Below are 22976 nucleotides of genomic sequence, written 5' to 3' on the forward strand. Positions count from 1 at the left end.
ATTTAAGTACATGCACACATATCAAGAGGTAAATGGACCCCAAAACATTGTTTGTGCTACTAAAAAAAATTGATATAAATGGAGATAAAAAGCTAACATTTAAACCTAGGGAAAAAGAAGACACTTAAAAAAACCCCGACAATAACATAAGTTGTGCAAATTTGGGTGTTTTTAAATGCTGCCTATTTTTTAGCTTATAATATAATATTAAAATAAGGTCTCTCACTTATTAAAAGAAAGCTTGGCTGTCCTTCTGAGAACACTATAACAATTTACAATGGCAAATTTATTGAAAAACAAAATTCATTTTACAAATTCACAATGCTTTATCAATTTAAAATGAATGCTGCATTTCCAAAAAGCACAACCTCTAACTTTTCTTCTTGTTTCTTTTGCACCAGCAATTTACAAATAAAAAAAAAAAAACCCCAAACCCCACCCCAAAACAAAAACCCCCATGGTTCCCCCAAAATCCCCCCTAGCCCCTATTTTGAAATAAACATGTAACTGAATGTAAGTTTTGTAATTAGAAAATGGCAGTTTATAGACCTTCCCCAGTTCCAAATGTGCAGTAGTGCTTCAGGATCCTTGAGGGGTTGGAAGGTCAAATATGATGGGAGGGTTGGTGGGCTGGAAGCTGACTGTGCACGTGGAGGCGTTGATGTAGGTGGTGTAGCCGTCGGTCATGATGCCATAACCTGTGGGGACAAGGGGGCACGCTCACTGCCAGGGACACACGGGGCTGCCCCGGGCAGCCGCACCCCAACGCTGCTGGGGCATCCATGCTTTGCAATAAAAGCAAATTAACCCCTTCAAAGTGACACCAGCTCTTGAGAGCTGCCACAAAAGCTTGACTGAAAGAAATACATGGTACTGTGTTTGAAATAAGAACGGGTGCTTTTGGTTTATGTACAAATATTTCCCCACTCACAGAAAATCCTCTGTTGCAACTGGGTATGGCAGAAACACAAACCACACACGTTCTTTTTCTAATTACTTAATTAGTGAGCTGTAGTTTGCATGCCTGTCATGTCTGTCAGAAGTAAAAGACAATTCAGAAGCAAAAGATTTAGAAGTAACTTTGGTTTATCCTAAACACCCCCTCTCTGGGCAATGACCTGAGCTCTGTCATCTCTCACGTGCTAGCCCTTATCACCCAGTTCCTCATCCTAGCACTGCCCAGCTGATGTTCACACTGGCTTCTGAGACCTCAGGAACTCATCAGCAGGTTAAAAATATACACATGCACATACTCAGGCTGCCCAGAGGAGCTGTGTCTGCCCCATTCATGAAGTGTTCAAAGCCAGGCTGGACAGGGCTCGGAGCAACCTGGTCTAGTAGAAGGTGTCCCTGCCCATGGCAGAGGGTTTGGAATGAGATGATCCTTAAGGTCCCTTCCAACCCAAACCATTCTATGACTCCATTATTTAATTTATATATATATACTTAAAATTTTTTTATAGAAGTGTGAGCATTTTCAGCTGACATCCACAAAAAGCTAACAAAGAAGCTTGAAAATATCTAGGAAGTATTTGGCCCTAAATGTACTTAAAAAAAAATAATTGAAAAAAACCTCCAGAGTTTCATGGATGAAGAGAGCTTCCTATTGCAAACCCACAGAGGAAAAATGTTTTTCTTTTAAACCATTATGATACAGTACAGATCACTGCTGTCTGAAAACCAAGATAAATACAGCTACCCACAGTGCCTATCAGAAAGAATAATCACTTCCGAATTGCTGCACTGTCCACCTGTATTACTTTATTTATTTAGACTGGCAATTTTGATTTAGATCATCTCATGGTAGGGAAAACCTTGTTTGTTGTTGTTTTGATTATCAACCAGGGGAAAAAAACCTACATCACCAAAATGTGTGAATAGCCTCTGTTGGTTCACAGGAATGTGGCACCTGTTCATCTCAGCTGGAGTTGGATAAAAATTAATTGCACTATAAGATAATGCTCTGAACACTTAGCTATTTCTTCCTGTACTGAAACAAGCCATTCTTATGTCTTCTGTGTAAGTACTGGAAAGGATTTTAAGTTTTTGGTGGTATTCTTATAAGAATTTATTTGAATGTTCACTTTTAATATGTGCTGCCACTTTTCCTCGGAGATTTAAATGTAGGGTGCTGCACGTGGTTCCTTGGTGCTTTCTCATAATAATGGTCTTGTACATTCAGACACCCTCCTCTCTCACCCTTAGCACTATTACAACCAGAAGTTTCACCACCTAATGTGCCTACAAAGGCTGTAGACAATTTACACATTTTAGCTGGAAGTCTTGCTATATTCATTTATTTTTAATATTCACAGACTAATATTTGTACAAAATACCCAATCTTTTCCTGGGTGCATTAAAGGGCTGTTATTTATGCCTCTACGCAGAAGGTCATGTCAGTATTCCCAGTATAAACTCTTTATTTACAGATGCCAGGCATGGAAATCATTGTATGAAGTCACAAGGGCTTCAGGAAAACCAACACCACTAGCAGAGAAAGCTGTCCTTTTTTTATTTTTCTTTTATGGAGTCCTTGAAATCTTTAGGGCTATGGAGAACCTAGTTAGAGACAATGGAGAAACCTCCAGGGGGGAGAACATAAAACATTTAATGTGTAATTTTGAGTTCTTGGGTCATGAAGTCTTACACTCTCTCTCAGGCAGAACTCCTAGTGTTTGTCTCTCAGCCACACGAAAGCTACAAAATCATATTAAATATTTAAGTATCTCCAGAATGTGTTTAATCTCTCAGTCTTTTCCACTGCCACAAACTGAGCTCATTGTTTCTGAAGCTTCACACTCTGCCTGTCCTGGCACTGACAGAGGGGGAATATCTCTTCTAGAACATGAGACTCCTGGAGGGTAACACAGAGCACAGACTGCATTACAGGGTGCTTTTAGAAATGTATGCACTGTGACTTCTGGCAGTGTCTCCTCCTGGTGCCTGAGTCAAGATGCCCTCCTTTCTGCTTCTCCTTATACCTTGAAGGAGGTGAGCAGAGACAGCAAGTTGTCTTCGCGTTTGTTTTTTCTCTAGCACTTTTCTTAGCTCCTTTACTTGGAGTAATGGGGATAATTTTCATTTTGGCTTGCAAGTGTGGGGAATCTCATCTGTTTCTCTAACCAAGTTTGTCAAAATTTGAATTGCTTTCAAATAACCTGTATAGAACAACCTTTGCACAGTGAAAGATGTAGGTGGCTAAATGTAGCACACATTCCTGAAACAGTCTGTTTTAATTCTGGAATAAATTTACAAAGTGCTGTGCATGCAACCACTTCCCTGAACTCCTTCCCTACTTTAATCCAATATACCATTATCCTTTGCAATACACCATCAAAATGTGCTTCTTGAAATCTGAGATGAAACAGGGAATAGTACTGCTCCTTACCTTCATGAATCCCACCAAAGACATGGAGTTTGGGCCTTACTCGCCTCTGCACTGTGTTCAACAGCTCCACACAACCCACTCTCTGCAGCTCCTTCGGAACCCAGTCTCGAAAACCTGAAGGCACAATGCAATCAATACTGTTAATTTTCTCTATTCAGGTAAGGTTTCACATAGTCTTTCAGGAAGTCATAATTCACACAGGGTTTATTACATTATCTCTAGTCATAACCTCTCCATTAAAGCACACAATGGCTTTTAAGAAATGTTTCACTGTCACTTTGTCTTCCTTAAGATTTCCTCCCTCCATCTGCATTAATATTTTTCTGGATGTGATTTGTTTTTTTAAACTACAGGTTTAAACTCATCTTCCACCTTGAAACCCTGGGACATTTATTCCTGGCACTGCTGCAGATTTTTCTTCCCTTTCCCCAGCTCTTAGAGGAGTCAGCTTCTAACTATGTGGTTACTCCAGAAATGAAACAGTTCAGGAAGGTGAGCTGAGCTACGACACAATACAGTTGCCACCCCAAAGACTTAAAATACAGACTCCTGCAACTTCCAGAGGACCACGGTCTGCAAGCATCAGCTTACTTCTGAGCCCTTGTCACCAATCCCAAGCAATGCAGCAAAACAGCTTCCAACAAACCAGTGCTAATTGACTACATTGCCACTTGGTCCTACAGATAATACAGAAAAGTGTACAAAACCTGACATCAGTCCTTACAGGAGTCTGCTGCCTGGACTAGCATGGAAAAGGATCAGCAGGGCAAGGTGAATGAGGAGGAGTAAAAGGGAAATCAGAAGCCAGATCCAACTGTAGCACCATGCTACTGACTTCAGCAAAATTACAGCCTGTGCTAAGCTAATTCCAGGTAGTAAAGACATGCTGGGACATGAACTTGGCTAAATTTTAGAGTGACCAAGGAGTCCAGTTACAGCTCTACCTCCCTTAATATTTACTTAATAAGTAAACAAGTAAACATTTATTTAAAAAGCAGTATTTTATCAATATTATCATGCAGGCTGAGACCTAGAGCCCCTCATTTTAGGCACAGTACTGACACCTAATCTGTGTCTGTAGTTAAGATACAGTGCCAACCTTTTGAAATTGAACTCCATTATCTCCTTCAAACATAAAATTTAAGCACGCTTATTCAATTAAAGCACTCATTAGTGTCTGCAGCGTCACAGTATTTCTGTATGAACCCAATTCAGAGCAGATGGATGAAAAACCCATTTAGAACAGCACCCATGAAACATTACAAACATACTTGCAGGGCTTTTTTTGCTTCTTTGGGAAAATTAAGCGATTAAGAGAGTGCTATTCAAGGCCCTGGTTTGCAATATCCGGTGGCTCCACTGTCAGGGGATGCTGTGTCACTGCTTTAACACAGCAGCACGCTGGGAGCTCCAGGAAGGTTAAAGGGAATTTGCTGATCATCTTACAACATTCTCTAAGTAGTATTAAAAAACTAACCAGAATATAAAAGGATCAGTAAGTACATTGGTCAAAAACTTTCTGGACATTTTTTCACCTTAGCTTTGCTCAGATTGCTGACTCTTAACTTAATTGTGGTAAAAAAACAGAAGCATGCATCAATTCCTGACTCTATGAGAACACTGAGCCAGCCTGGAAGCACTTAAAGTGCTGGTTTATAATGGCACCATGCAATTCTGAGAAGATTTTTCTATATTCACTACCATGAATATAGTATGTGACTGTGATTCAGTGACTTCCTGTGATTGTGTGATCTGACCCCTTGGATTGCAAGAGCTTACCAAAACCCTGACCAAATCACTCTTCTCACAGTAAGGGTAATGAGGAGACTGCCACACTTCCTCATCCTGATAAGTCATATTTATAAAAGGCTCAGTTGTTGTAAACCCAACTGAAATACTTAAAATACAGCCCCAGACTGCTTGCCACATGTGTCTTAAAGAAAAGCAGTAAATAATATGTGATGCTACCTTGTGGGGCACAGGATGGAGAAAGGATAGTGGGGCTTTCCAAACAGTTGTAGTGTGGGCTTTAACGACTTCAGATATGCCAAAACTGAGTACCCCTGCCCCTGCTGAATGAGTATCCTGGTGTCTCTCTGAGACTATCAGAGCTTAGTTTAGATCTTAAGAGTTAAAACGGAGATCAGTGAATGACTCATATTGACAAGACAAGCAAAATTCAACTAAATGAGAAACTTTAGCTATCTAATGAAGAAACAAATTATGCATTCATAGACTGGTGCTCACCTGTCATTAGATCAAGTAAGGAACAATTATCTAAGAACATAATTTCATTCCTTCCCAAATTTTTTATAAGCCAATTAATACCTTTAAAACTATTCTTATATATTCCAAGTTTACAAGGACATTATCAAGGAGAATACGTGACTGCATAGTTCTAGACTCTTGACTGCTACTCTCAAACCTTAAAATAACATGACACTGTAGTGAGAAAAGGTTTCAAAAGTTTTAGTCAATCTCTAAAAAATCATATGGGATTGGAAACTGGTTGTCAGATGAATACTATTCTTAAATAAAATGTCAAACTATAATGGTTATAGAGTCAGGTAGTTGATCTTACCTAGCTTGAATTTAATAAAAAAATTCAAGGGTTTTTTTTTTATGGAAACTCAACAGATCAGCTAAGCCTAATCATAATTTTCCACTTCTTTCAAAAAGGTTTTTAATCCATAGTTTTGAGTTGGGGTGCAATTACAGCATCTCTTATAGCATTATTAACTTCGCTTATTTTGAAAGTAAAATTCTCATGCAAAAAATCACACAGAACTTTTGTTTCACTTACCAAGGGGAGGTCCATGTGTCATTAGTATATCAATTCCCTCAGGAATAAGGTTCCACTTGTCTAGCAAAGACTGACCTCTGGGTAGATTAAAGCCCCATCCATTAAACCATGGTGTCCTTTGGGGAAAATAAGACAAACTGCATCAGTGTAAAATAAAAATCTCTTCCCTTCTCCAATATTTTTCTGAATTAAGACAATTTCTGTGCTTCAGAGATTACTTGCAGACAGTCTTTTTGAAGGGGATGCCTTAAAACACATTGATTCAAATACATACATATGTTAAAGTATACATTTGAATTTAGTTAATGTCTGATGTTATTTTGGTACGTCAAGAGTATTCAGCCCTGGGGGCATTTATTCACTAGAGAGAAAGGAAAAAACATTAAAATAAAAAAGTCTAAATCTAAAGCTTTTTATCAAAGTTTGGGGATGTTCAAACGTAAGAACTCCTTCCCTATGCTAACTACCAAAACAACAACAAAAAATTTTTGGAGGCAAAAATCAATTTCTCCCAGCACAGGGTAGCAGTCACAGTTCAACAAGATACACGATGTGGCAGCTATAAGCACCATCTGTGCTATGGCATTTCACTAAACTCAAACTTGCTCCTTTTATCACTTTTAATACTGGAACACTGTCACCCAACTTGGTTTTGAACCCCTGAGCCTCCTACAGATCTCCATCCAATGACTTTTAAAAGAGACCTTATAATTTAAAATTCACTTGGTATTTCTTAAGGAAAACTGATACCCTCAGTGTTCTCTACCATGGCGTAGAGCTGTTCTGAGACACTGGTTTATCCACCAACCCAAGCATGTAGCACTGACAAGCACAATTTCTAGGTGTACTTTTTCAACAGATAACTTTTTCAACATATAACCTATATAATTTTGATACAGGTATATCACGATAAAGCCTTTCCTTATCAAATAAGTACACAAAGCAATTGTTCTGAAGAAATACTGGAATGTTTACATTTGTTACTAATAATGTTTTATACAGCTCTTAGTATTGTACTAAGTTTAAGAGTTTTCATCCATGTGCATGTTTCCTAAAGCTCAGGCAACAGTTGTACACTTTCTTTTCTAGGTAGGGTAATCCTGTCCTAGCCCTAGTCATATTTCTGAAACTTTAAGCTACTCCTGAAGTCTTCTGTATACTGCAGTTCTGAAAAACAGAAAACAAAAACTGGGGGCAAAAAACAACCACAAACCAACCTTAAAAAAGCCCATACCTGTTAAAAACAGAGACTGTTAGAGTCCTATGTAATTTCATTATGCAATCTGCCTCCTCTACCCACTAAATTATTCATTTTCCCAGCCTCAAATATGCATTTAAGTGGGAATGTCCTGCTGAGATTACATCTCTAATTTTTATTTTTTTTATAATTAAAGCATTTTGTTTTCCTGAGACAATAATTTGACCAATGAGGATTATACCCAGTTATATGGATGATCTGCATTCCTGACAATCAGCAGTATGGAAAAACAGCAGGCGCTGCTAATATAGGGGCAGGAAGGTCACTGGTGTCTTTGTAACAAATAATAGACATATCCCATGTAGTCCTGCTGAATAATACTTATACTACACACACACAGGAACTCATTCAAGCCAGCAAACTTCCTGAATGAACACTAACAAAAGATAGGAAAATTAGATGTAGTCAAACATTTTACGTGAGCTATGGGTTCCTCCTGTGCTCAGCCATGAAGCTTCACCTCTCACAGCTGCCTTGCTCTGCACCCACTGAAGGAAAAACCTTCCTGTGTTCTGAAGTAAGGTCGGTGCACCTCACGGGACGCTTGTAAGCAGCTGAATTAAAACTGAAGGTTGTGTCTTGGCTCTAACTAAACCACAAGAATTTCTGCTTTTCTAGGATTGGCCTTCCTGAAACATGTATCTAAATTTCCTTTCCTATAACATTCCTAGGTTTTAACCTATCAAGATTATTGTAACCTTCAGGGCTGCAGTCAGAAGTTAAAATATCGTTTGGCTAAACATTCAGCTGCTTAAAACAAACACAGAGCTTGGGTCAAGCTTTTCACTGTCAATTAATGATTCTTTCCCCACTTGCATTTCTCCTGCAGATAAGACTGTAGTTATTACAACATAGTTAAACCTGAAACATGAAACCACATCTGTGATTTCTCTGGAGCTCTTTGGAGACTACAACCACAGAAAAACCTGGATTTGTCTGCAGGATTTTTATTTTATTTTCTTCTGAAGCACTGTGGAAAGAGGAGGAGGAGAACCTGAGCTCAGATATATTCCTCATTCACCAACCTCTGTAATTAGCTGTGACTAACAGGCGCCACACGGGAATGCACTTGCAAGAAAACTTTTGAGAAACCTTCCTCATTATGCAGCATGTGCACAAAAAAAGATGGTCAAGTACTTATTTAATATACTAAAGATTTTCATACAAAATGGATAAATCTAAGAAAAGAGCAGGCATTTCTGGAAGAACACCTGGATTACAGATTTAGGCTGCAGACATTTAAAACATGAAAGAGTGCATATTCTCTGCACCCTGGCCAGGCAAACTAAGGGTCCCTGCCTTTCAGAGAGGGTTCAGGCCTTGCCAAAAAGCCAAGCATGTGTTCAGAACACCACCAAGAAGCCAAACAGCTGTGTGGCATGGGCTCAGGTTTAGGTGAGATCACAAGGAAGGTGACCTGATGTTTGCTGTGCTGCACTGAAGACGAGATGGGGTTGATGTGCTGTGAATCCCGTGAGCAGACAGTGAACAGCTGGTTATCCCAGCAAACTTTAAATGCCTGCAAGGAAGACAAAGCCTGCTCTGTAGGTAGGTAGGCAGCGTCCTGTCACGGGGTATCAGAGAGGGGTAATTTACTCCTGTTAGTGCCTTTTTTTGCATACATAAGGATTAAATAGAGTCACTGTCAACTTCTAAATAATTTAGAAGAAAAAAATTGTGCACAGACTTAGGTGCCTTCTGCAACATATTTTCAAGCTGATTATATACTGTGAGAAACCACTTCCTATCTAGGAAGAAATGTAGATAATGAACTTTGGCTGCACTGTCATGGTTTTACCCCAGCTGGCAACCAAGCACCACACAGTCCTTTGCTCATTACCTCCTGTAGGGTGGGAGAGAGAATCAGAAGGGTAAAAACTCTTACACACACTCATGGTAAATTGCAATCAAGTGCAAATAATTAATAAAGGCTACTTAGTCATTAGTAGCAATATTTCAGATCGGACCTAATTCCTTTTCCTATGGATCTCTAAGTAAAAGATACCAGTTAATTCCTAAAACTTCATTTTTGAGTATAGCTGGCAAGAGCAGAAAGCTGTTGGCTGTTGAATAATGCCACAAGGGAGGCATAGATGGAAAAGCCACAGGGACTGGTAATGAGAGATTACAAATGATTTTGTCATTTTACGTTTGATGGACCAGAACACGTCCTCATACCCGATGGCTGGCGTGTCAGCCCGTGTGCAGGAGAACCTAATTGAGCCTCTGCTCGTCAGAGCCATGCCACACTTCACAGCATCCCTCACATGCCATCAAACCGTCACAGTAATTCCCCATCCCGGCCCACCTGACAGCTCAGCCCTCGCCTGGCTGCAGAGCTTCCTTATCATTTAGGGAGAGCAGCTATGCTGGCACCAGATGTGACACAGGGAATACCCTTATGAAAGGCAGACACCTGGCCCATCCTTACTCTCCTCAGTTCTTCATTTCTACACAGGAATTCCCACAGATCCCCCTCCACCTGGCATTTTGGAAGCTATATTTTCTGCAATTAAAAGAATGCTTATGCAGGAGGCTGCAAATTATCTTCACACCTTTTGCTGCAAGAGATGCAGACATTACTTGACATAATTCCAGGAAGGAGGGAATGTTAAGTTTCCCAACAAGACTCATCCTCCTTTTACAGGTGCATTGGGAGAACCCCCGGACAGGACACACAAATCCATCTGCTTTTAACAGCAGAAAGCTGCAGCTTCAGCAGGTGATCAGATCTTCCGTCTCCCAAGTAAGCACTGTACAGCTCTATTATTTTACTAATACATTAAAAAAAACCCCAAAACAGACCCAAACCAACCCACAACAAAAGCACAGTGATGGAGCATCATTTCAAGACACAAAAAATCACAACTGCTCCTTGGTGCATCTACCTCAGAAGCAACACTATTGCATGAGGAAAGGAGACACAAAGCCACAGCAAATTCATCCAGGTAACACAGAAATATCAGCTCCTTCTGGAACTTTAAAACTTTTAAAGGATGGTAATCCTACAACCTACTTTCATCTCTTCTCTGACTCATGAATTTAATTACCTGATCCTCTGAGTTCAACAACTCAAAAGGTAAATGTACAATGAGACCTTCTAGATTCAGATTTTCCTCTTAACTCCACCAGTAAATCCATTTATTTCAATAGTTACTTCTAAACAGGATTAGAAAAAATAAATTATCTCATGGGTCTTTAATCCCAAATATTCATTCATTTTTAAGGCTACCCAGTCTCTTAGGAAAGCTTCAATTTTATCCTTAATCCAATGAGTAAAGTGCACAGGAGGCAAAAATCTCAGTCTGTCTCTTGCCACAGGATAGCAGCTGAGGGAGCATCTAAAAGGCATCACAGTGGGAAGCATTTCCACACAATCAGTAACAACAACAAAATGCTCTCTGTTCTTATCAGCATTCAAACTGAACACACAGACCTGGCTTACGAGGGAGGGAGGCAGTTCCAGCAGCAGAATGAAAAAGGTGGGACAGGACATGGATGTGCACTCCTAGGCTTGCTTAGTGCGGGACTGTCCTACACACACATCCCCAAAGCATCTGTTCCTGTCCTGGGCAAAAGCTGCAGCCTTGCAGTGGAGCAGCAGAGACCAGACTGCAGAGTGACAAAACAGCCACAAACAGTGCCCTTTGTGCAGGGAGAAGGAGAGGCTCTCAGTGCCCTCCCTGGCCTCAAAGGCACACAGGGGTTTGCCAGGGCCAACTGCACACACGCGCCCGCTGCCACTCACCCCATGCACGGAGCCCACCGGGAATACACAAACAGGGACAAGGGCAGGGAGGAGAGCCTGTGTAATCAGCTAGACAAAAGACTGAGCAGGGCAAGTGCACAATGGATTGAGGAAACACATTTTACAAGAGCTTCTGTAAAGGCTTTGAAACTTGCCTTAGGTGCCACAAAAGCACTTTTTTGGTTAAGCTCCTTTTTATAGTGAAGATTCAAATGCTTTTTCATAATGTAACAACCACCAGGAAATGGTAAAGGCTAAATTGTTTCCTAAATGTGCTCATTATATGCAGTGTTGTGACATCAGTAGTAAGAGGCACAGCCTGCGGGCTCGAGCTGAATGTCATTCCCACTAGCACTTACCTGCTGTGTCTCAGTGTCCCATTTAGAAAGTGAGAATAATAATACAGAATCGAAAGAAGCATCACGGAGCCTGGTTCCTTGGGATTTTGCTTACCCTGCATCTTTAAACAGCTGAAGCTCTCACAAAAGTGAATTATCAGTACTGCAATTATGCTAGCCATGTTACTATATGTACCTCCTTATTACCAACCTGCACTTAAGTCAGGAAGTCTATAAAACATAGTTCTGCTATTTTCACAATGTTAGAAAAATCTCACACCTCAACAGCTGCTGGTTGTTTTGATTGGTTTTGTTTTGCAGTTTTTCTCTCTCTCTCTCTTCTAACTTACAGTCTATAACCTCTAAATGCTGGTTATCTAAATGGCAAAGCATTTGAGAAGCACAACCCCCCATCTTCACCATGTTTGGAGGGAAAGAGCCCATGCAGTGCCCCTTCCCCAGGAAGCAGTCCTTCACAACAAGAAGCTGCAGAATCACCTCACCAGCCAGTGTGACCTGGCATACTCCTTGCACCAAGTCATTCTCAATTTCTACCTCAGACTGTACAAACTGGTCAGTGCAGGTTTTAGTTTAAACTTCTGTCAGATAGAGATTCATGCCTGGATCTGTGAGAGCTATGAAAGGAAAGAAAAATCCAGGACCTTTACTGCTGCCATACGTCACGTTCCATGGATGTGCTGATCTGGACCAGAGCATCACATAAAATAGGACAGGAGCAAGTGCAGCTTTAGCCATCCATACAGCTGGAAACCAGTACATGAAAAGAATTCCCTCCTGCATCTTTCCTCTCTCAGTATTTGCACATCTCTGCCCCTGCTGCCTCCAGGCTGCCCCAGCTGTTATTGACAGGTAACTGAGCTCTGGTTCCCAAATCTAAAGCCTGCTACCACTGTGGATACCTTTCACTTATTTCTCTTCTCTGATGGTCCACACCAGCCACTGACATCTTCTACCCTGTGTCTGGAATGGTTAGTGATCCTTCTTGGCAGAGGATTGTCCATTCAGTTCACATGTTTTGTGTTAACAATACCAGAACACCACAGACAGTATTTAGGAAAATTCATCTGTGGGGAAGATGTGTTTAAATAAAAAGAAAGCCAAAAAAAATTGAGTAAAGAAACACATAAAAATACGCCACTTGAGAGCAAAGGAGCAGACAGGCAGGAGGTTGAAACACCAGTAATGTCGCAGAGCATCACAAGACACTGAGGACAGCAGGACACAGAGCATGGGGCTCCCAGAGGACAGTGGTAAAGAACACACAATGAAGCAGAGGAGTGGGCACCTCCAGGAAGCCAGTGGGTACTGGAAAGGAGAGGGAGTAAAAGAATTTCTCAAATTTATGATCCAGACTTTGCTTAAGTATCTGAATTGCTCATCAAAGAGGAAATTTCCTCTAAACCTTCTGAGGCTTTCCAATCCCTAACTGCATTGTAATTATTTTATTTAGGGCTTTACTTAATGAGATCTGGGAGATATTTTAATATCCCAAAAATATGAAAATAATTCAAACTTGACTCAAGGGCTAATTTCATTCTACTTTTAAGAAGAACAGAATTACAAAGGCCTACTAATAGAAGCAAGTATTAGACCTTACATATTTCTGTGCTGCATATAGTTGGGGATGTCTTGAAGGATAGACCTGGTTTAAGTTAGGACCAGCCTCAAATGGATCCATACATTAAGCAAACTGTGTTTCCTCACGTGGCAGTGGTGTTGCACTGTGGCAGCAGCTCAGACCTATGGAGTACCATCCTGGACTGACTTGTAGAACTGCTTCTCATTCTAGAGAGAGCACATTTACCCCTTCATTCCCATACTGCATCCCTGTGCAGGGTATATGTGCCCTTGAGGCGTCAAAGGATGCTGCAGTACTGAAAAGAACTTAAATGACTCAAGTTCTTATGGTAAAATTTTGTGGTCTTCGTAAAAACACAGAGAATCTTAAAATATCTGTCTAAAGGAGGAGCTCTCTGGTCCTGAAGCTCACCACAACATAAATCAAGTGTCTGTTCCAAGGGACATGCCAGGGGAAAGAGGAAACAAAAGAAAAAAACAGCAGCTGTCTGAAGTATCGACTCAATTTTGCTCAACAACTGTGCATGTTAAAGAATGATGCTTGGATGCTTCATTTCTTACAGTAAGCATGATCATAATAGGCTAGTTATACCACATCTTAAATTAATTTTCTACATTCCTCTTACTATCTGTGCAGGAAATGTAAATTGACAAAGCTTCCACCCCAGGTCAGTCTGGGAGAAGCTTTTACTAGCTTCTGTGATGACAACACACATTGAAGTCGAGCAAAAAAAAAAAAAAAGTAGAGACCTCTCCCCCAACACACACTTAATAGTGCATATTTTCAATCCACTGGGGTAGTCTGTGTGTTTGACATGTAAAAAAGCAAAATCTGAACAGGTCTAATTACACCCAGTAGTTTCTGTTGAATATTTAATATATTTGTAAAAGCAGCATTTGGAAAATATTAACAGAAACATGTCTGCTTTTAAAACAAATAAGCTACATTTCAGTGAATTATGAAAGAAATGTTGCCAGATATAAGTTAGTATAACAAATAAAACACTCCAAAGTAGTTATGTCAACCTGCCCTATTAGTGAAATTGGTTCTTGCTCCTAAGAAACAGCCTCTAGATATTTAATTATTTGGAATGCCCCTTAAAACAGAATTCTTTAGCATTGATAAAGTCTTTGTAGTTCCTCCAAAAGGCTGTGAGGGTCAGCAGATGTGATAGCTTGTTCATTAATTAATGCCACAGACCAGAGGAATTCCAGATACATATTTTTATGTAGTGCTTCAGCACCCTTATATATGGTTATATATCTGCAGCCTGTACTGCTCCTAATATACGTAACCTTTAATGAGATCTACAGGAAAGGTGTGTCTTCCCCGTGAGGATGAATTTTGGCCAGGGACTCCCTAAGAGCCACCAAACAAATGTACCAATTCCTTGGTACTCAGAGGGCCACCACCCCCCATGCACCCATCACCAGTCACACAGTATCTCAAGTTGGAACAGACTCACAAGAATCAAAATCCAGCTCCTGGCCTGGTGCAGGACACCCCAAGAACACCATCATATGTCTGAGAGCATTGTCCAAATGCTTCCTGAACTGTGTCAGGCTTGGTGCTGGGACCACTTCCCTGGGCAGCCAGTTCCAGTGCCCAACCACTCTCTGGGTGAAGAACCTCTTCCTGATATCCAACCTAAACCTCCCCTGACACAATTTCAGGTCATTCCCTGGCTACCAGAGAGCAGCAATCAGTGCCTGCCCCTCCTCTTCCCCTCATGAGGATGCTGAAAACCATGATGAGGTCTCCCCTCAGCCTCCTCTTCTCCAGGCTGAACAGACCAAGTGCCTTCAGCCATTCCTCATACAGCTTCCCCTCAAGGCCCTTCACCTTCCTGGAGGCCTCCTTTGGACACTCTCTAACAGGTTTATATCTTTCTTATGTTGAGGCAGCCAAATCTGCCCCCAGCACTCGAGGTGAGGCTGCCCCAGCACAGGGTTGTCCCTCCTGGCTGCCAGGACACTGCTGACTCACATTCAGCTTGCCATGGACCAGGTCCCTTCCCACAGCATTGCTCTCCAGCCTCTCCTTCCCCAGTCCATACACACAACCAGGGCTGCCCCGTCCCAGGTGCAGAAACTGGCACTTGCCCTTGTTGAACTTCATACAGTTGGTTCATGCACCAGCTCCAGCTCTTGCAAGCCCTATCCATTTGAATCCTGACTAAAAAACCAGGGAGAAACCCTAGGTGATGTCACTACTTCCACAGGCCACGGCACAAACCCCAGCCTCAGATAATGGAGTAAAAGCAGTAGCAGGGCTACCTGAAGAGAAGTCACTTTTCTCACTCTGCTGTCCTCTAAAGATAACCCTCTGAAAATAAGAGACTTGCGGTTTTATGCTTCAGGAATACCTACTAAATACCACCTCTGCTTAGAGCCACTTTAAGAATGCCACCCATCACCAGAACCCAAACTCTCACAGTAAAACTGTGGTTAGTACACACCTAGAAAGATTTCAAGTTACAAAGTCTCTCAAAGAGTGCACTTCAATAAGAGACAAATTTTGCTTTTGTTCTTGCATTGCTTTAGAGCTTTCCATATAACACACTATGTGCTATGTGCTCTACCACATAACATCAAGAAGAAAAGGGTTTGAGTCTTTGTGCCTTTATGTTCTGGATGTCTTGGTTGCCCATGCTTTTCCTGTTCTAATTTCCAGAGTTATCAAACCAGTTTGTTGTTTCTGAAAAATAAATAAACCAAAACCAACCCAAAGAAACACACTAAGCACAAACCTGCATCACAGGAACTTGAAGGCTTTCTAAAACTCTTTCAAGTGCTTTATAAGTAATAAATAATTTAGGCTCAGAACAGTCTAGACAGAGCACTGTTTACAGAGGTACTGAGAAGAACTAGGTTGGCTAACCCAAGAATAAATTTGCCAGAATATATACTTGCATAAAGTGAATCAGATGGGGGACACAGAATTCTGCCCTCCCTGATTTTCACTATTAGTCTTTACCAATAAGTCAATTATTCTTAACTACTCCGATGACTTAAAATAAGACACTGAGATTGCTTCTTGCCAGATGGTGCTGTTTATCTATAAATACCATCACTATTTTTATTTATGTTTTGCTCAAAATGCTGGTTAGCATTCCTCAATAAGAAACTGAAACTTTCCAGAATGCCTGGTAGGAAAACCAAACAAGGCTCACATGTATTAAGTCTTCAGACACACACAGCCCACGATATTTAATTGTAGGAACTTGTAATGTAATCTTCTGAATATTTACAGAAAAGAATGGAAACAGTTAGTTATAATTAGCTCACAGGATACTCCCAGCATTTCTTGTATGTCTGAAGTCTGGGCTATGTTCCATTCCAGCTTATTCTTGAAGCTGGATGTAAAGTTGCTTACCCTCACTAACCAGATGAAAACTGAGTTTCCAGTGTCACAATACATGCTTAGTTGGCATTTAGGTACAGTATAAAATATCACGGCTGGATCTTAAGCCGTAATACTGGTTTACTGTTTAATTATAAGTTTTAGGAAGTGTCTTTTATTTAAAAGCTATGCAGATTTGGTTCATTCTCTTCATTTATTACAGGCCTTGCTTCATGCAGAAATTTAACATCTGGCATACTCGAAATTTCACCTTTGCTGAAAACCATGATCCAACTTTGGAGCCTGCAGGAGGGGAAAGTTACCAGCTCCTGACCAGTCTTAATCAAAAAACACTGCTACCTTATTTGCCAAATTCTGTCTACCAAGAAACTTCTTCTGTAAAGTCTTCTGGGGAAAGGGATGATCACGGATCTCAAAATGCATATCACACCTCCTTCTCAGCTCAGGAAGACTCAGGAGACTTGAATGCAAGTGAAGTTCACACAAACAGAAAATTCTATACCTGATGTACACCTGATGCATACAACATGTGCACTTGTGTGTGTGTGTGTATATATATATATATATACAGTATAAAAACACATTCGTTCCCTGCTGCTCTGCTTGTATCAGGGGAACTGACAAACAACTTGCAGAAATGGTACAATGCACTCCCAAACCAATGAGAACTCCAAGTGCTGCAGCACTCAAGCATGGCCACAGTAATGTGAGCGAACATTTTCAGGTTATTACCTGGAGGAGCTGTCTTATGTATGAGCCAATTCAGCAAATCAATTAAAGTAATGCAGTTACTTGATCAACAGATGAACACAAAGGGAAAAAAATGACAGAATAGATTGAGGGAAAAACATAAGGGTCATGAAAAAAGAAGCAGCTGAAAAGACTGGAGAGAGCATTCAGCATCACAGAGGTGAATAGAGCATTATTTTAATTGAAAAGGATCTTTTTAAGCAATGGGTCACTTGTTTTTGTTGCCCTCAAGATTAAACAAGGAACTCTGATTACAACTGGGTCATTTACACAACACTTCATTTTAAGCTCTCCCACCTTTATGTTGTCCTTTCAGTGTGGTTTGTGGGAGATGCAGATTACCACAGACTGGAGGAGAATTAATTTGACTCTTCTGGTGAAAAATCTAATAATAATAGAATAATATTTCTAATAATAGAATGATTAGAAACCAATGTATCAGAACTTCTGCATCTGTGTCAGTTACATCACTTGATAAACAAAATATTATTCATGCTTGACCCAGTTCTCACCTTGAGGGAGAGAGGATTTGACCCCCACATCTCTCTGGGGCCACATTCAACATCTAATTCCTCTCAAGAGAGTGTTAATGGAACATAATTAACTAGAAGCAAACAGCAGAACTACGATGTAGGGAAGATGTCTTTCTCAGTGGCCACCAGTCAAAATTGCAGATTTTATGAAAAGCCCGAGTTGCCTCCTAGTAGGTTGCAATGTAGTTCAAAAAGCTGAAGAAACTGCTTTTCCTGCAACCATAAAGCAGCAGCTCCAGTCTGAGGCACCACGCAGTGGGCAACAACTGCTGTTTCTGCGGCTACAAACCATAGAATCATAAAATGGTTTGGGTTGGAAGGGAGCTTAAAATCCATCTAGCTCCAACTCTCTGCCATGGGCAGGGACACCTTCCACAGGACCAGGATGCTCAGAGCTCCATCCAGCATGGCCGTGAACACTTCCAGGGATGGGGCAGCCACAGCTCCTCTGGGCAGCTGTGCCAGGGCATCACCACCCTCACAGTAAAGAATTTCTTCCCTGTATCAAATTCAAATCTACCTTCTGTCGTTTGAAACCACTCCCCCTTGTCCTGTCACTACATGCCCTTGTAAAAGTCCCTCTCCAGCTCTCTTGTGGCCATGCTAGGCACTGGAAAGCTGCTGGAAGGTTGCCCTGGAGCCTTCTCTTCTCCAGGGTAAACAGCCTCAATTCTCTCAGCCTGTTTCCATAGGAGAGGTGCTCCAGCCATGCTGTAGTTTCACAGTTACATATTCACCCCTTGGGATATTATATACTCATATTTTTAAAAAATATGCATTCAAAGAAAAGTTGTGAGTTCATATTACAAGTTCTCAGCTGAAGTAAATTTTTTACTGATGAGTTACCAGCCTATGAAATGGTGGTTTATAATAGAAAGGCAGACTGACATTTAAATAGAGTGGCACTAGAATAATGGCTTTACATTAGTATTTTATGAGAGGCTGAATAACCACAGAGTTAACATACTGTATTTTCTGGCAATAAAAAATCCTTTGAAAACAAAAGGTCATTTTATTTGATAATGTAAATGAATTAGATTTGTATTGTATGGCCAAGAGAGTAAAGGAAAGATTAATTCTTAGAGAAGAAGTCAATATATCAGGATGGCTAGGATTGGTTTGGTTTTAATTCTTTAAGCATGCTGTAAAGCCTGTGGTTCATAACCCACAGCCATATATTGCTGTACACTGGGGGTTTTAATACAGGCCCTGGACTTCAGTGTGATCTGATAAAAATCTGAAACTTGCAGTAGGCCATTATGTGGGCAAACTATTCATTTTATATTCACCTCCTTGTCGTGTCAGTGCAGAGGTCATCTAAAGAGGGGGCCTAATTAATCAAACTGTCAGAGCCGATGAGGAGGAGCATGTTAATGGGACTTTTATTTCACCCAGGAAAGCAGTGGTCTGACAGGAACCAGAAAATATGGCCTTGATGTTGCTGTTTATTAGCAATGCTGAGATCAGTAGTAATAGGTGCCAAGCAGCCTATGTTTGATAAAGCACTGGATGTCAAGAACCTGCACCAGCCAGAAATTAGACTGACAAGAGGCAGGAATCACCACACACTGATGACAGCTACTGAGCACAGGTAGGGGTTGGGTGTGAACACAGAACCCTGCACAGGACACGTTCTCGTTTCTTCAAAAGTAAATTAAAAAAAAAATCCCCAAACCCAACAACCCCTTGCTCTCAAATACCAAAACCCACCAGCTATTTTCCTGCACTTAGAGGTGAGGCTTTGCAATATTTAATGCCTGTCTGGCTTGCCTACTAGGCAAGCACAGTGGCACAGAAAAAACCCTAAATTTGGTACAAGAGTGCTGGACTTAAAGGATTGCCTTGATGGGAGGCCATGTGGTGGTGCAAGTCCAGCACACTGCTGATGCCCTCTGAGAGACATCTCTGATTCCCTCTGGGAGTTGTCAGAATTGTAAATGGTCCAAGAGCAGCACAAGACCTGACACTACCTGAGCAGATCCACGCAGGATGAAGGAAGCACAGCACTGGCAGGAGTCAGGTCTGTGCACCTCCTGCCTGTGCCAGATTGGGCACTCAATGAGTTCAACCATGGCCCCACAAAACACAATGATAATGCTAAAATAAACACAGTGAGGATTTAATTTCTTGCCCAAAGCCTTTCTCTAAAACTTAACACAAAATGCATGCCCAGAGTAAAGAAGAAAACAAGGATATCTAAAAGAGAGGGAAAGAGTGGGAGATATAAGAGATGCTCAGTTTTTGAAGGGCACTGGACTCATTTTAGCAGCAGCCAAGGCATTTGCTGTGTGGGTGATATATATAAAATTTTAAATTAATTATTTTAGTAATGCACCCCTACATGATTTCTCAGTCTGCAATGTATTTTATACTTCAGGCCATGGTAGGCTTTATAATTAACTACTTTCTGAAGCCATTTTAATTATTTTTTTCCCCCAACACCATTATTTCCAAATGAATAGAGAGCTAACATTAAATAGCCTTCTAAATAGAGAGCTGCAGGAATCTACTCTTGCAGGATAAAGCACTTGGAATTAAAGCCCTAGCAATGCCCCCAGAAAGGTTTAAGCAGCTGAAAGGAAATACGTTGCCAAAGGAAAACCTCAGACACTAACAGGGCATGCAAGTCCCCAACTGAGTTAAATTTTTTCTTGGTGGAAAAGGAAAGCTATTGTGGTTTTGGATGCTGCCATGGATCCAAATATCCTCATCCTGAATCATCTTCTTCTTTTCTCCATTGTCTGGGTCTTCCTCTTAAAGCCAGCAGTACTAGAATTGGAATTAAATGATTCAGAACCAAATTCTGTCCTCTGACTGGGGTGACTCAGCCTCCCAGGCTGCTGTGCTCCGTCCCAGAGCTCTCAGCAGGCTGTGGGAGAGGCAGGAGCCCAGGGTGGCTCTGCCTTCTCTGCTGGGAACAGCTGTCCCATCAAGTGGACAAGCATAATTCCATCTACAGAGGCTACAGAGAGATGCTGGCAGAAAGGTATTTTTCTTTGTTAGCAAAACAACTTAGAAAACCTCCTGCTTCTCTCCTGAGCCTCCCCCTGTTCCTCCCTGCCACAGGCACTGCTCTCTTCTGGCGGTACTGATGAGCCTGAGATGAGATCACTGACAACACCCTTGTCTGTAGAAACTGGAAGATCTTTTGGGCTATTTGGTTTTACAGGGTTCAAATCTTCAAGCAGCCCAAATATGGGATGGGAGAATGACAGCACTGGGCTCAGGAGTGGTTGTTCAGGGCAGGAACTGCTTCTCTGACAGCAAAACTCACAGCTTTACCATCAAACTACAGCTTTAAAGAAAACAATGCACTCCTGCTGTAAAAGAAATATATGAAGAAGAATAAAGACACTCTTCCTGTCCTAATCTTCTGCTGTTGACAATGCCCTTTTGAATGGTTAAAATTATATTTTCCCTTACACTTTCATACTTTCTAATTTAAACATAAGGCACACCCCCTGTACTTCACAGAAAATACATTAGATTGAAAATATATGCAGAAAGCTAAAATGTAGTTAAAATAACTACCTTTTAGAGCTTTAGATGGCTGCTTTCACAGCTACAAGAAAAATAAATGTTGATGCATAAAATCTTAATGGCTATGAGCTGCATTTTTATATTTCTCAATGGCAGTGGTGTTAAAAACATTAAAGTCAGTTCACTATTAGCAAATGGAATAGTACAAAAATTTGGGACTATGTTGAGCATCTTTAAAAAGAGTACCAAAGAGGGTTTTCTGGTGTTGACAGTGTATTACTCAACCATTGCCACGGTATTGTTAGTGTTAGGATTTTATTACCTATATTGTACTCTTAGCTTGTTGGAGGGGAGGTCTGAATCTTTTGTAATGTCACACCTTCATTTACAAACATTGTGTAGTCAAAGTACAACCACAAACCTCCTGCTTCAAAGGCTTTGCAAGAGTGTATTCCTAAAATGCCTGCCTAACTTCATGGAGATATTGCTCTTATTTTGAAACAAAAGAAAACCTGCACGTTAATCCCAATGACATTGCTACAGGAACCTTATTTACAGTATGATTAAAAAATGGTCCTTTCTTACAGCCTCATTAAATCTAAGCCTCATTTAACTACTAGGACATTTTTACAATGGGTTTACTGACATACCATGATAAATGTCTGTATAACATCCTTCAACAATAGCCCTGACTACAGCCATAACCACAATGTGTATAAACACTGCATCAGCTCTAACAATGCGCTGTCCTGAATAGTAGGAAATGAAGTAACACTAAACACATTTTTACTAAGCCCCACGTCTCCTGTATTTTGTTTTAGGTTTTTTCATTGGTTTCTCTTTTGTTTTGGGGGGCTGCTTTGTTTTGCCTTCTCAGTGGGAAAAGAAACATTCTCTTTAAAATTATGAGAATTAAGATGTTAAACTTTTAAAATATTACAGGATCCTTTGAAATTCTGACCTAGGCAGAAAGGTTTCCTGAAATTTGATTCTTTAGAGATAAAAGGGCTGGCAGCCGGATGAAAGCAGCCCTACCCTTTTTTCCATGTCAGAGAAATGAATGGAACAGCTTATGAATACATGTAACTCACCCATTCAGGAGCCACGCTGGTGCCTATTTGTCCTGAAATATCAGTGTTAGGTTACTGTGCAAAGCAACAGCACTGTGAGCCGGCATCGACTCCGTCCACGAGAACAATGAGGGCCACAATAAGGTTTTTGGAGATTTAACAAACTTTTTAAACTTCAAGGCAAGGCAAGGAATTAAAAGACATTTCTGTGGGAATCATGCTTTCAAAACACCTCTAAAAATGGTTATCCACTGTAACTTACTCCTACAAGGCACAGAGATCAGGAGTACCAGAATTGTACAACAAACTAAAACTGAACAGGCTCAAATGCGTTCCTGTTCATGGCTGGCCTCTGATTTAATTTCACATCAAATGATATCACAAAGCTGGACATAGTAAACCTACAGTATTTTCACTGGAGACTAGGGTCTGACATTCTGTCTAAATGAAATTTCCCAGTTGTCCCAAACACTTTTTATCTTATTTCCATGCTAGCAGTTTGAAATGTCACTATGCATTGCCACAATGACAGATGAGCAAAGGCACAAGAAAGCAACGGAGCTGCTTTCTCCAATGAACCATGCGTGGCAAATGTGAAAATTCACTTTTGCCCCTGGCTCCTGGCCCACCCCCAGGTATTGATGG

General features: G+C 40.8%; 1 protein-coding gene across 3 annotated transcripts in view; it reads right to left on the reverse strand.

Annotated features, from left to right (window-relative positions):
• Nucleotides 1-486: 486 nt before the first annotated feature.
• Nucleotides 487-22976, reverse strand: part of MPPED2 (metallophosphoesterase domain containing 2) — a 106974-nt gene continuing 84484 nt past the window's right edge. For all 3 annotated transcript variants that reach the window (XM_069015894.1, XM_069015895.1, XM_069015896.1), the window contains exons 5-7: nt 6192-6307; nt 3389-3502; nt 487-698 (exon numbers count right to left, since the gene is read on the reverse strand). In XM_069015894.1, coding sequence (XP_068871995.1) covers nt 580-698; nt 3389-3502; nt 6192-6307 — 349 coding nt within the window. In that variant the 3' untranslated portion in view covers nt 487-579. The remainder of the gene's footprint in view (nt 699-3388; nt 3503-6191; nt 6308-22976) is intronic.

The sequence above is a fragment of the Aphelocoma coerulescens genome, chromosome 5 (assembly GCF_041296385.1).
Source record: "Aphelocoma coerulescens isolate FSJ_1873_10779 chromosome 5, UR_Acoe_1.0, whole genome shotgun sequence".
NCBI classification, from domain to species: Eukaryota; Metazoa; Chordata; class Aves; order Passeriformes; family Corvidae; genus Aphelocoma; species Aphelocoma coerulescens.